At 40.7% G+C, this 14592-nt stretch overlaps 1 protein-coding gene across 1 annotated transcript; it reads right to left on the minus strand.

Annotated features, from left to right (window-relative positions):
* Positions 1-368: 368 nt before the first annotated feature.
* On the minus strand, positions 369-12311 carry LOC144515740 (tubulin-specific chaperone cofactor E-like protein). The gene is made up of 11 exons (XM_078246825.1): positions 12236-12311; positions 10892-11008; positions 10667-10737; positions 9141-9320; positions 8572-8711; positions 7447-7628; positions 6180-6436; positions 4168-4294; positions 3859-3975; positions 3662-3765; positions 369-1663 (listed from the first exon to the last, which is right to left on the minus strand). The coding sequence occupies exons 4-11, from the start codon at positions 9286-9288 to the stop codon at positions 1437-1439; spliced, it is 1302 nt and encodes a 433-aa protein (XP_078102951.1). The 5' UTR covers positions 9289-9320; positions 10667-10737; positions 10892-11008; positions 12236-12311; the 3' UTR covers positions 369-1436.
* Positions 12312-14592: the final 2281 nt, after the last annotated feature.

A 14592-nucleotide genomic window follows, 5' to 3' on the forward strand; every position in this document is an offset into this window, starting at 1 on the left:
AACACATAACAGGGTAAAAGAAAACAACCCTAAAAATACTCTTCACACTTGATTGAATGTTTGACCTTTTGTGTGCAGGGTTTGACAGTAGAAAACTGTTTTCACATGCATCTACTGAAGGAGGAAAGTTTATCTGTGCTCACCTTAAAATTCCGTTTAGCATGTAAATGTACAAGCATGATGACAACTAGTTTGGAAGCCAATCCTGACGCACTATGCAACTAACAAAAGTGTGATGTGGAAACTTGAATCCTGCAGGGCACACACACACTGAGAATGGTGAAGAAGGAGGCCCCGATCAGACAGAGCATGGTTTAGCGGCCTGGGGAGGCTTTTTGTAGTTGTTTTAGAGTGAAGCGTTTTGCTTGTGCGTTGCTGAGCGCCTCACTTTTTTTTTTCACTCTGAACGGCTGAAGTTCATCAAACATCAACTCAGAGTGAAAAAAAAAAAAGAAAGACCAACGGCATTTAACTTCACAGCAAAATAACGGTTGACTGGTGATTGGATGGTTGCCTAGCAAGAGTCACAAAAAAATGCAACTGGTCTGATCGGGGCGCCTTCAACAAAAAAGGCAGTGCAGTGATCACGACTGGAAGATCTTGTGTCCAGTACACTTTTGTAATTAATTACAAATAGGCTTATTCATTGGTTCTGGATTTTTCAATGACTATTTAAAATTGCATATTCTATGATAAATTTCACACTTATCGCTTGTTATTACGGATCTAGAAACATTTTCTAGCTTTTTGCCTGTATTTTGTCAAATGATCGAAATTTGCTGTAGCATTTTTTAACTTTAGCAATTAACCCCAGAAATACAGAAAAAAACACCACCATACAACAAAATAGACCCAAAAAATACTACTTTCATCACCACCATTAAACAGTGTTTTAGACAGGATTTTTCCTTCAACAACTGCTGCTCCTCCTGCTATTGTGCCCATTTTAAAAGTGCACTGCCTTACTGCTAATCAGGGTAGTTTTCACAACATTTGGGCAAGCCAGTGGTGTTGGATACTTGCTTATGCAGGTGCTAGGTACATGCCGTGTATAGAGCTGCAGTGAAGCTTTGCTGGTACGGCAGCGCCCTCTCCTCTGCTTAAGCTGCTAGCTGACTGTGAGTTACTCTCTCAGCCTGTTTTCCAGTGTGACAAATTTGTCTACTAACTCCAGCGGATGCCCTCAAATAAAGCTGAAATAAATTTTGACTTAATGGCTGCATTTCCAGCTAGAGCCTCCCAGCAGCCCACTGTGCATGATGGTGTTCACATCATTCTCGTTTTGCTCTCTTCATTCCAAAAAGTGGGCCGCTGATGCTGTTCATATGTGTTTTTTCAACTATTTTGTGATGTCAGTTAACCAGGCAACAAATAATCCAATTAATCAATCAATCAATCAATGAGTCACTCAAATTATCCAGTTGGACACCAGCTGTTCACTTGGTCTTGGGCACCACCAGTATTTCATCACCGTCTTGGATGCTGTAGGAGTGGAGGGCCCGGGTGTTGTACTTCATTTCTTCTGGACCGAAGGCGCTGCACTTGTCGATGTAATAGATCCTCATGCTGTTGGTGGACAGCTGGACCACAGTTGTCAGCTGCTTCTTCAGCTCAGCTACTGTCTGGTCCAAACGGATGCTCAGCTGACACAAAGACAAACAGTCTCTTCATATTAAGCATTAAACTGACACTAATTTCACTTGGATTAAGTACAGTAAACCAAAGTCAAGAACAATCAAATTCAGCATATAATGGCTTAAGAAGAATGGTTAAAAGCTATGCATATACTAGTGCGTATAGTATAGTACTATATCGACGACGACGACCCTCACTTCCCGCTTTCTTTGAGTTAACTTTAATAGTTGGTTTAGATCCTCCGGTCGGATCGAGCAACATTAACCGGAACCTCTGAGCAACGTTACTGGCTGAAAATGGCAAGTTTGAAGGACAATTTCGATCCTGCAACAAGGCAGGCATGCTTGGTTTATTCGAGGAATGATTGTAAAGATTTACAAAGAATATGTGGCGTTTTCTTTTGCAGGATGCAAATGTTCCTTCCCGAGACTATTTTGAGGAGCCACGCATGCTGCTTCTGGAGATTAGCGCCGTCCAAGACGATTGTGATTGGTTTGAAGAAATGCAAACAACCAGAGCACTTTTTTCTCCTGTTCAGGAATGTTATGTGGAAGGGCCAGACCTTCCTCCGCAGCGCTGTGGAGATAGGTCTGGCAATGCGAGACTATGCATGTACTGATGGTAAAAATGCAAACATAACCCTGGCCATAGATTAAAGTGCACTGAAACACAATTTTATTTTAAATATTTCCCCAGTCTTAGTATTGTTCATCTTAATGGGCATAGTTTGTTATTGAAAATGTATAGCTTTATACTGGATCGTCCAAAAGGTGCAGACACTGGGGGGTTAGGGTTGTGACTTAAGCTAAGTTCACACTACAAGTCTTTCAAAGTCATCAGTTTGCTGTACTGTTCACACTACACAACTTGCCGTCTTGTTTTCACACTACCTGACTGACACACACTACTAGATCTTTCACCAGGAGGAATCCTTGAGTCTAGTCTCCAAACTACATTTTGTCACAAGAACACCCTCGAGCAGTGACACAGGGCACGACGTAATATACGCGAGACAACTAAGCATTTCTAAACACGTTAACTAGTGAGGGATTTGATATTCAGTACATTGGAATTAAATACAGACAGTGACCTTCACAGCAATGCTTTGTTTCTGTCTCAATCATTGAAGTGGGATTAATAACACTGTGTGGAGTCCCATGGCGTGTTTGATCGATAAGTCCTTCACAAAGGAAAGTTTAATGAAGGTTGCAGGACTCCTCAAGAACCACTGACTGTGCAGAACATAGGAAACTGAATATTTATCTATTAAAGGGTTCAAATGTTTCAAATAACAAGCTTCACCCTACTGGATTGGTGCAGATATTAATTTTAAATATATATCCTTGGTGTGCCAATTAGTCAAAAGTAGGGAGCATTAGTGTCAAGGACACAATCAACCAATCGAGGCAGAAACAATCATTACATTTACTTATGAGACACTCAATTGGATCGTGGATTGTGAGCTCAAGTATAAATGGGATACAATTAGGGCTGTCAAAATGAACGCGATAATAAGAGCATAACGCACATTTCTTTTAACGCCACTCATTTTTTTTAAGCGCGATTAACGTACGCACGTTCTGTGATTTCGCTCCATAGTTTGAGAAATCAGGAAGCTGCAGCATCAGGGTTGTGGACAGTGTTGCCGACTTTCTCGCTAGATTAAGCGACTTTTCAGACCCTCTTAGCGACTTATAAAGTTATTAAAATATATTTACATTATAATTCATTCCCATGCATGCAGTCCACAGACCCTCGGTTAAACACTAGAATCCGTCTGATGTGAATTGAGTTACCAACGAAGTAGTCAAGTCTCAAATACCACTTGAGCATTAAAAAGCTTGAAAAATATCCCTTTTAAAGTACATGTAGAACAGATTAAAAAAAAAGTATGCAATTAATCGTGATTACAAATTTTTATCAATTGACAGCGCTAGTTCACTTGAAGCCCTGCCATTCAAGTTATTCTACTTTGGTAAACTATTCAGAACAATACCTCATGACATATTTAACACACCTGTTCCACTTTTTTCCTCACAGTGAACCTCCACCTGGGCACGGAAGCGAGGTCGGAGGTCAATCTCAGCAAGTGGTTCCAGCTTCCCATACTTGGTTACCAGGGAATGGTATCTTAGGAGGAAAAGAGCAGGTTTTGCTGTCAGTCCTAAGAACACACACACTCATACCATTGTAGTTGGTGTATAGACGGTGAGTGCAGCGTACCTGTAAGGCAGCTCTTCCTCAGGGTAGTCTAAGTGGTAACGAATGAAGAACCTCTCTGCGTCTTCTCTCTCACAATCAGTCACAACACTACCATTTAGCTGTGATATTGAAGGGAGCCTGAGGGGAAGCACATACATACTGCATAAGCAGATATGTGTGACACTGTCTGAATCGGAAATCTACCAGATTGAATGCCATCTATTTCAGATGTTAAACATTCCTCAGTGGTAGGAGCAAACAATCTTTCTATCTAGTGTAAAGGAGTTCCATTCTCACTGATGGACTGATGGACTGATGGATGGGACTCACTGTGCTATCATGAGGCTGCGTCGCTCTGTGTTGGTGTAGGTCTGCAGTAAAGGAATGCCCTGCAGCCGCACCTCCTCCAACTTGGGGAAGAAGTTGAGCTTCTCAATGTCCTCCCATCGGTTGAAACCTGACAACACAAGCAGGCAAGTCATGTTTTAAACAGTTAGGACAAAGGAACAGCGACAGTAGACAAGTATTGCAAGAAGGTGCACCATGTATCCTTTAGATAACTCTGTCCAAGCTATGTGCTAACACTTTATTGTACAATATGTTAATAGCAGGCTAACATTTTCCTGGAAGGGAAAAAAATGAGAACTTGTGGCAGCTGAATATGTCTAGACTTTCCGGGCTTGTTTAAAGGCCCTGAAAATATATTTCCGTCATCCCCTTCTTACTATGGGTGGTGGGATAAAACAAGCTATTTTCTGCTGAAGTTAAAACAGTTTTGCTTATTTCCCATTTAAGATTTTGGTTTTTTGTTTTTCATCTGGAGATACGTTTCATTTAAAATCTGGTGACATTTGGTGGGTTGTTTGGTTACTCTGTTATAGAGAAATTGTATTTTTTCATTTAACCTTCATTCATGGTCTTCATTCCATATGCAGTATAAGGATGGCTGGCTCTAGAGGTAGGTCTACTACCTATGATTTGCTTGATCTCTGCATGAATGTCTCTCCATTTCCAATATTGATACTATTTGCAGGCATGACTGGATTTGATGCATGACAAGGCAGTATACTTAGTCAAGGTCAAAAGCCAGCCTAAGCACTGCTTCCCAGCCTAAATACTCCCAAGTCTGTACCCCTAAACCTAGACATTAGGCAGACACATCTGGCCCTTTGGTTCTGAAACACAGCCACAATCAAGCTGATTCAGCTGGCTACCCAGCCGGTGACATAAAATTAAATGTGTTTTGACAAGTTCTGACTATGTTGGCCATGAAATTAAAAAATAACACAAACTTTAGAAGAATAACTTTTCACCCGACAAAGACAGACCCTAGTTCCAGTCCTTCAACTGACTGGTAATATCTAAAAAGGGCGAGGTGAGCAAGGTAAACAAGCATAGCTAAAATGTGTAAAGTTTGCCTATGCTTAAAGAATAGGTCTGGTGATATTCTATATTTTACTTAATGTCATTAAATGTCATGAAAAGATCAAAACCATCAATTAATACATTCTACTAGTATTGTGTGTGTATCCAAAGCAAAGCCTGATATATCACATTCTCTGTGCCATACATCTTAAAACGTATCAATGAGCCACACTTTTTCACTGGGTGACATGTTCCTTCATTACCACGCATGCACACACATTTTTGGTTTGGGTCTTTTAAAGGGACTTCTAACAATAAAAACAATCTTAAGTATCTTATCTTAAGTCAAAATCTTAATCCTAGGCTGCAATCTTTGCTGCTTTATTATCTATTGTCTCGAGACATTTGCACTCAATTCTGAAAAAAAATCCCTGAACAATGGAAACTGCACTCGTAACCTACCAGGGAAATTATCTCAGCAGAATGTGGTTTTTGCTAAAAAACAAAATACATAAAAAAAAAAAAGTCTTGAGTGCTGAATCTGAAACTAAATGACTTGCAAGGATTATTTTCTGAGCCTGAGGCGAAGGAGATATGACAAAGCGGTGCACTGAAGTCAATTTAACGTCTTTGGATTCATCTCCTTTACTCCTAACAGAATTCTCAAAATAGATTCACCGCTGATACTACCCAAAATAGAAACAATACCTGAGATAAAAGCGGCGGGGGACAGGAATCTGTTGCAATACTCTACAAATAACGCAAAGCTTTTAGGATACAGTGACATGTTTGCTTGTGCTAATATTCTCAGCCGTTATTAACTTGTTGCCTACAGATGCTGACACTATGAATCTGTACTTAACTTAAAATCTGAAGCAATTCAGTGCGACCATCATGGGACAATAAAACCTATTTAAATTGTTTAACATGGCTTACACCGAAACACACACCGAAATTCAACAGTCAGATCCACTGACCTGAGTTGTGCAGGTTGATGCTGCGGAGGTTAGGGAAGAGCCGTTGCAGGATATCCTTGTTGTCGTCAATGGAGACCAAGTTGTTGTTGGCCATGACTAGAGTCTCTAGGTTCGGGAACATGGTGCCAAACTTGCGGACTTCTGCCCAGTCCTGGAGGCTGTTGTCGGTGATGTGAAGCAGCCGTAAGGTGGGGCAGACCACACTGGAGGCACTCACACCACTGTACTCGTTAAGGCACAGGAACAACTGCTCCAGCCTGCAGGACAAAACAGGAGAAACCAGGGTGGAATGTTGTGCATGTAAAATAAACTACAACAATTTACATAATATATGTAGTGAAGACTTTAAAGTAATATAATAAAAAAGGTATTCTGTGTATTTTTTTGGCAAAATGTGCAGTTTTTCCTGCATAGAGGAATTTTTGGCGCCCCCCAAAGAGGCCCATTCTGAGCCAGGAAAAACCCTGAATGTGGATGCCTTTACACACATCTTCAACCCGGCAGCACAGAAGATCTATACAATCACCACAAGGTGGGCACCCTAAGTTAGCGTCACTAATTCAGTATGTGTGAAATGTTGTCGTAATTAGCGTAGGAATTCTTGAGTTATGACTTTTGACCTCCAAAATCTAATCAGTTTATCCTTGAGTCCAAGTGGACGGTTGTGCCAAATCTGAAGAATTTCCCCCCAGGGGTTCCTGAGAAATCGCGTTCACAAGTATGGTACGGATGGACAACGTATGGATGGACAATGTATGTCGAAGAGACGGACGGAAGACATTAGTACTTACGAATCGAGGGACAACCCGAAAAACATAATGCATCAGGCCGTGGCTGTTGGAGGTGCAGAGGAATGATAAAAAAGGGACCGTAGTGACAAGTAGGGAGGACGTTCCTTCACAACCTCTAAAACCTGCCCTCCTCCACCTAAAATGTACATACAGTACTGTATATCCTACAGTATATCCTCACTGAACAACACTACACTACACACTTGGGAAACTCAGCCACGTCTCTCCCTCTCCACTGTCCGGACAAATTAATGAATATTGCATATTTAATATTCTATCACATTATACTTTATATATAATATTGTATATTCTATACTTCATTATACCATACAATGTTTTTGTTTTTTTTAAATATATGTTATACCATATTATTCCATTACATTATATACTATATTAATACAGACAGTTATTTGCTGTTATTATAGGTTGAAAGCCTATGGAGAAATTGAGAAGCATTAATCAACTATTCTTCTTACTCCGGTATCTCCGTGGTGAGCAGCATCACGGTGTCCCAGGACACCCGGGTGTTGTTGAGGACGAGGCGTCGGACCCGGGAAAGGCCTTCGCCACAGCGCGGCTCAATGGTCATTTCTGCCAGGGGGTTAGAGCTCAGGTTCAGGAATTCCAGGTTGGGGATGTTGGACACGATTTTATTGATCTGAAAATGAGACAATGACGTGTTTTTAATTTCAAAAACCACAGAATGTGAACAGAAAACTACAAGACTGTTTCCACTTTATGGACAACGGATCATTACTGGTCATTATAATTTGTATAGCATCATCACAAATACTCCCCAGGAGACAGCACAGGTTTTCCTTCTAAGTTTGGCATATTCACTTGATAACCCTCACAGGAAAAGGCTGGTAGAGTGTTTTACTTATTGTAATGAAGGAACATGCCACCCAGTGCAACACTGTGGCTCATTAATGTGTTTTTAATTGTTTTTGGACAACAATGGAGCTCTATGACACAGAGAAATAAGATATATCCGGCTTCGGATACACGTTAGTTAGTAGGATTAATTGGTTCAGTCTTTTCACAGGTGTGTTGACAATAGTCTCGCATTACCAGACCTTCCTCCACAGCGCTGCGGAGGAAGGTCTGGCTAGTCCACACAGCATTCCGGGATGGGAGAAAAACGTGCTCTGGTTTATTGACATTTCTTTAAACCAATCACAATCGTCATGGGCGGCGCTAAGCACTGGGCAGAGCCCCGGTGCTGCTGCAAAATAGCCTCGGGAAGGAACTTTGGTGGAACGTGTACGTTCAAAAGTTGTTTTAGTCGTGCAACAGAAAACTCAGATTGGACAGATAGTCTAGCTAGCTGTCTGGATTTACCCTGCAGAGATCTGAGGAGCAGTTAACCATAGTCCTCAGAAATTGACCGGAGTTTAAAATTCCAACACAAAGAAAGCAGAATGTACCGGACATCTGGCCGAAGAGAGTAAAATCCAGCGGAATTTCTGGCGGCAACGGAGCAATCCCGGAAGTGGAACGTCGTGGATAAAGACTATGTTGACAATAAGTAAAATACAGAATATCACCAGCCTTATCCCTTTAATGGAAATTAACTACTGTAATAAACCCAGAGACGGCACCTCATGCCAGTCCTGCAGCTTGTTATGAGACAGGTCCAGCTCAATGACATGGGCACAGAAAGCAGCAATCTCAGCCCGGTCTCCTGCCCTGCTGATCCCACAGCTATTCAACACCAGAACAATGGGAAGGTTCAGACGGTCTGGAGGAGAGGTGGGAGAGGATGAAAGGAAGAAGTAAAAAAACAATTAGTCAAACAGATGGGAAGCTTTAGACATTACATTGATTCATTACAGTGAGGTCTTAAGTCCCATAGCGCGCTGTATCCCCTCCTGGCCCAGCGCCCTCACAGACTTGGTGTGATGATAGTGAACATGACATTGTGCATACGACAAAAGTCCACGAGTGCTCAGTCTGCAAATTAGGGTGCACATTTGGATTCAGCCATGCTGTATCTTTAAATAATGGGTCAAACTGGCTGGAAACCGTCGTTGTCCGGCTGTCACTCACAACTGCCCTCTCTACCAACATATAAAACAGCTCAATGTAACAAGCCTTGGCCCATTCTACAGAGGCTGTAGTGAGGTAAGGGGAAAGTGACATGCCCATATCTATCTGATCTCCAGCTCACCTTTCACAGGGGAGCCTTGAGGAGCTGGGGTGGGCACCACCACCACTGCCATACCAGGCCCTCTGCGTAACGGAAAGTTCTCTGGACTGTACTTTTCACTCATCACCTCCACAAAAGTACGACCATACGTGTCCTCTGGTGGCTCCATGGCTCCGTCCCGCTGAACAGCCTCCCCCTCAGCTGGTCAGCAGTGTAGCAAAGAGACAGACATCCACAGTGATTAGCCGTCAGCTCGCACGTAGGGCCCTCATTAACTGTGCAATCCAAGCACATTTGCTACTATACACACTACTCAACTCAGACTTTTTACATAGCTGTGCCAATCATGACAGTGCACAACAACAAATAAAGAAGAGGTCGAACAAGGGCTACAACCGAAGACTTTTCATTTTCTATTATCTATTAATCTACTTATAATTTCATGAATATGTAAATGAACCATTTGGCCTATGGAACCTCAGAAAACGGTGAAAAAGGGTTATCACAATCATTCAGAGACCCAGGCAAGTATCCTTGTTGCTGTTTTTGCCCAACAGTCCAAAAACTCAAAGAAATTCAATTTAAGATGTGATATGATGCAGAAAGAACAAAACATCCTAAATTAAACAATAATCGTTGCAAAAATACACACTTTTAAGTTAAAAAACAAAGTGCTACTTTTGCCACACCAGTTAAAAAATATACAGGAAAAAGAGAAAGCCGAGACAGATATAGCTAAAGATTTGATGTTTAACTGTAAAATTCTCTGCCACATTTCTTATCTTCTCCAACACAGTCCATTCATTTCAGTAATTACCTTGCAACTTTTTCCATCATGCAGCCATTACTAATATAGTACCTATAAAAGCATATTTTGTAAATTAACCATTGTGCCTTTCTCAGGTCTAGCTTGTGTATATTAGCAATCCATGCAGAAACACAAGAATGACCAGGACTGCTTTTTTTAAGAGAGGTATGGATGATAATGGGAGAAGGGAAGGGACACAAGGAGCGGAGGTGTCCTCAGGTCTTTATAAGCAAACCACAAAGACACTGTCCAATTTAAATACCCCTGAATTTGCCCAGAGGACTGAAGCAAGAAAGCTGATCTTCATGCTGAACTTTTTTAAATTTCTAGAATTAAAATGTTGAGTGTCTGTCTGTGTTTTTAAATGCTTAGTGAGCAGAGCCTCTCTGTGGAATCTGCTGCAGGGAAGCATAAATTATGTAGTGATTTTGCTGAAATAAAAAAATAAAAGGATCCTGTTACAATATCTTATTTGACAAAAATTGGCTGTAGTAAATTGTGGTTAATGTATGAAAGCAATTTGTCACTCAGCTAACAAATCAAGTAGTTTGCTTTACTGCCATGGTTATTTTTTTTATTATAAAACAGGCAAATAAAACACAGATCCAAAACAACATGCATGTTTGGTGTTTGACCCACTGTCCTGTTTGAGAGAAGTCACACATTTCTACTTGTTCGGTAATATCCAGGTACTGTATGTGTGATTACAGAACAAAATAAATGACAGAAAGCATCTTACCTGAAGAGAAGTTTCCCTTGACTTGACCACTATCACAGCTCGCCGTCTTCTTCGGTGTTTGCTCTAATGGCCTGTCAAAGAAATCAGGGGTAAGCCTGGTTCATTTTGTATCCACTGACAGATCATTTCAAGTGCAAATAAAACATGTCATTAATCTTTACACATGTCAAAGCTGTCTATTTCTAAGGTGAAAGAGAGGTTGTAGCATTATCAGTTGTTTCTTACTCCAGAGTGGCTGGTGGTACTGGCAGATGTCCTTAGAAGCAATGTTGGTCCCTCTTTGGTCAGTTGCTCTGGACAGACCAGAACAGGGAGGACTTGGAGGCTGTTCACCACATGACACTGGAGAGCAAAGTCAAAGATCCGTTTCTGCCTTGTTATTCATTTGCCAATATCAATAAAAAGAAGATGGAAGCACATTTAGATTACTTAGAAGTAGAACAGAGTGCACAGCCAAAAAACTGCCTTCACAGTACAGATACAAACCAGACAGGAACTGTCCCCACAAGGATTAGCAAAAAAGATACAACTATCTGTCTGTGACAATATAAATATACTCAATGACTGATGACTGAAGATAATAAGTTAAAAGATTGTAAAGCCGGATTACCAGCTAGAGCCTTTTTATGAATATCGTGTATTGGGTGAAAAAAATGGTCGATTATAACGTTGATATTTTATTGCAATATTGTGCTACTTATTCTGTTAGATATACGCCGACCTGATATGTAACTGTTGCTGATTCGTAAAATATATTAAGTGATGTTGCCACGTAATGCATCGGTCGATAAGATACAGGCATCTATAAAGAGACTGATTTTTGAATGGAATTCGGCTTGTTCTTTTACATGGGGAGCCCGCTATGCCAAATACCCTTTAAAAGTCTCCTAATTTAATCATTTTTTGCTTATCAGTGAAGTTAAACATTTAACAATTTGTAAAACCTGATGACCTGCAATTCAGCACGCAATTCTTTTAAATTCGGCATGTACTTTTTTGACAAAGCAATAGTTATTTAAACTAAATTCTAAATTCTATAGGCCTACGTGCTTTAATAGCTATAGCCTCTCACCAAGTTACATCAATAGGCAGACCGATTATAAAAGCTGATAATGTATTGTGATACTTCTATGACATTTGCGCCGAATTAATGTATATCTCTTGGTGATTAGCTAGTTAAAGGTTTATAGTGTTGTTGTTGTTATGTTGTTATGCTACGTAGGCCGATACAGCTCAGACAACTAAAAACTGACATTTTTGCGAAAGGAGTTTGGCTGTTTTACTAAAAGCGTATAGCTAACCCCGTAGCAGGCACTTAACATTTTTTAGCATTATATCCCTGGTTAAAGAAATAACATTTAACTGGTAAATAATACGTGCAAACCGGTTGTTGACAGCCGAGTAGCAGACCGCATCCAGTAGACTCTCTGACCCCTAGCAGCAACGATAGAGCCCGAGATGGATTACAGATGGCAACGACATAAATATACTTTCAATAATCACTAGCTAGTGACAATATGCTAGGAGGACGTCTTAAAAACTGATGAAATAGTCGTCGTTCTACTATACCTTTGAGGTCTATTTTGAATGTTCCTTGTTGATAAAAACAAACCAGCTGTCATTTTGCTCTGCCATACATCCCGGAAGTGACGTAATTTAAGCATTAAGCTGAAACGATTTTTTTCTGCCTTTTTTCATTTGACTTACTTTTAAGTAGTACCATTTTAAAGTTACATGTGTAGTTTTTTTCTTTGTCTATTTTCTGAGATGCTATCAAATCGTACAAGAGAAAAAAAAAAAAAAGTAAACTGACATGCCCCCTGAGACAATGATGTCATTGTGTTGCTGGTCCTAGTGTTACTGCTGCTTTTTTTACAGTCTGTTTTTACTGTCTATGGTTGCTGATAATGACCGTGATTATTCTTGTATCATTATAGCTTGCCTGACAGCATAGACTGTATAAAATAGCCTGAAACAGATGTAGCCCTTATGTTAATAGACCCTTTGTCATGGCAGACATTTTGACATGTTATGGTGGGGAAAGCCGGTGTAACTAAACATTAATGACGGCTGCATTCAATTTAGGTATTGTGGTAGATCCTAAATCGAATCTGACAGAATGGTCGATGAAGAGTTTATGCATGGGGAGTGGGGATTGGTTACCGTTCCCATAACGTTGCAACCTTTAGGGAACGTTCCCCTAACCTTTAACGACTGTGGTACCAATTTTATTATATAATAGTTTAAACTGTCTGTGCATGAGCAGGAATTAATTATATATATTGGCAGGAATGAATGAACAGGCAACCTTAATGGGATTTAAAACTTTAATATAAAATTAACAAAATACAAAAAATATAAAAAAGGCCTAAAAAAATAATATAACAAACAAACTATACAAATATAACAATGGAGTTGGATGTAGAGTGCAAATGTAGTGTGCAAGATGCATATTGGAATGATAAGGTATGTAATGTGTAGGTGAATGGCCAAAGTGGGGATGACCCCACTTATCAGCAGTTCAGGAGAGTGATGGCAGTGGGAAAGAAGCTGTTCTTGTGTCTGGTTGTTTTTTCTGTGCAGGGATCTGTAGCGCCTGCCAGAGGGGAGGAGGAAGGAGGATAGCAGCAGTGTAGAAGATGGGCAATAGCTCTTGTGGTAGGCCATGCTTCCGCAGTTGCCGTAGGAAGTACATCCTCTGCTGAGCCTTTTAAGGATGGCGTTGTTGTTGGACTCCCACTTCAGGTCCTGGGAAATGATGGAGCCCAGAAACTTGAATGAGTCCACCTTTGACACTGGGCTGTTAGGATATTGTGAGGGGGGAGCACTGTGGGGTCTTCCACATCTGCTGCAGTCAGCACGGGGAAGTTTTTCTGGGAGGCCGCTAGAGTAGAAGTCAAAATGAAGCAAAGTTACAAGTCAAATTAAAACCTCTTATCAGCCAAGCTAAGCATAAAACTGATGTGAACAATAAAATAACACCTGCCTGTTATAACTCTGCAGATTGTCAGGTCCTGAAGGCCTTCTTTGCCTTTCTGCCCCGCAGGCTATACGATTTTAGAACGTCATTGGTTGGCACTCGCCGTAGCATGCAACGAATGGCAGTATCTCTGGTCGAACCTCCAAGGGTTGTCAGGAAAAGTTGCTGTAAAACATATAGAAATACAAATTTGAATTTATGCAATTACAGGTGCTGGTCATAATTAGAATATCATGAAAAAGTTGATTTATGTCTGTAATTCCATTCACAAAGTGACATTTGTATATTACATATCATTACACACAGTGTGATATATTTCAAATGTTCATTTCTTTTAAATTGTGATGATTATAACTGACAACTAATGAAAATCTCAAATTCAGTATCTCTGAAAATTAGAATATTACTTAAGACCAATACACAAAAGGATTTTTTAGAAATGTTGGCCAACTGAAAAGTATGAACATGAAAAGTATGAGCATGTACAGCACTCAATACTTAGTTGGGGCTCCTTTTTGCCTGAATTTCACTGAAGCAATGTAGTGTGGCATGGAGTCGATCAAGTCTGTGGTACGGCTCAGGTGTTATGAGAGCCCAGGTTGCTCTGATAGTGGCCTTCAGCTCTTCTGCATTGTTGGGTCTGCGCATGACATCATCCTCTTCACAATACCCCATAGATTTTCTCATAGGGTTAAGGTCAGCAGTTTGCTGGCCAATTAAGAACAGAGACATACTCATGGTCCTTAAACCAGGTATCTGGTAGCTTTGGCACTGTGTGCAGGTGCCAAGTCCTGTTGGAAAATGAAATCTGCATCTCCATAAAGTTGGTCAGCAGCAGGAAGCATGAAGTGCTCTAAACTTCCTGGTAGACGGCTGCGTTGACCCTGGACCTCAGAAAACACAGTGGACCAACACCAGCAGATGACATGGCACCCCAAACCATCAC

Source organism: Sander vitreus, chromosome 3, assembly GCF_031162955.1.
Source record: "Sander vitreus isolate 19-12246 chromosome 3, sanVit1, whole genome shotgun sequence".
In the NCBI taxonomy this organism is placed as follows: Eukaryota; Metazoa; Chordata; class Actinopteri; order Perciformes; family Percidae; genus Sander; species Sander vitreus.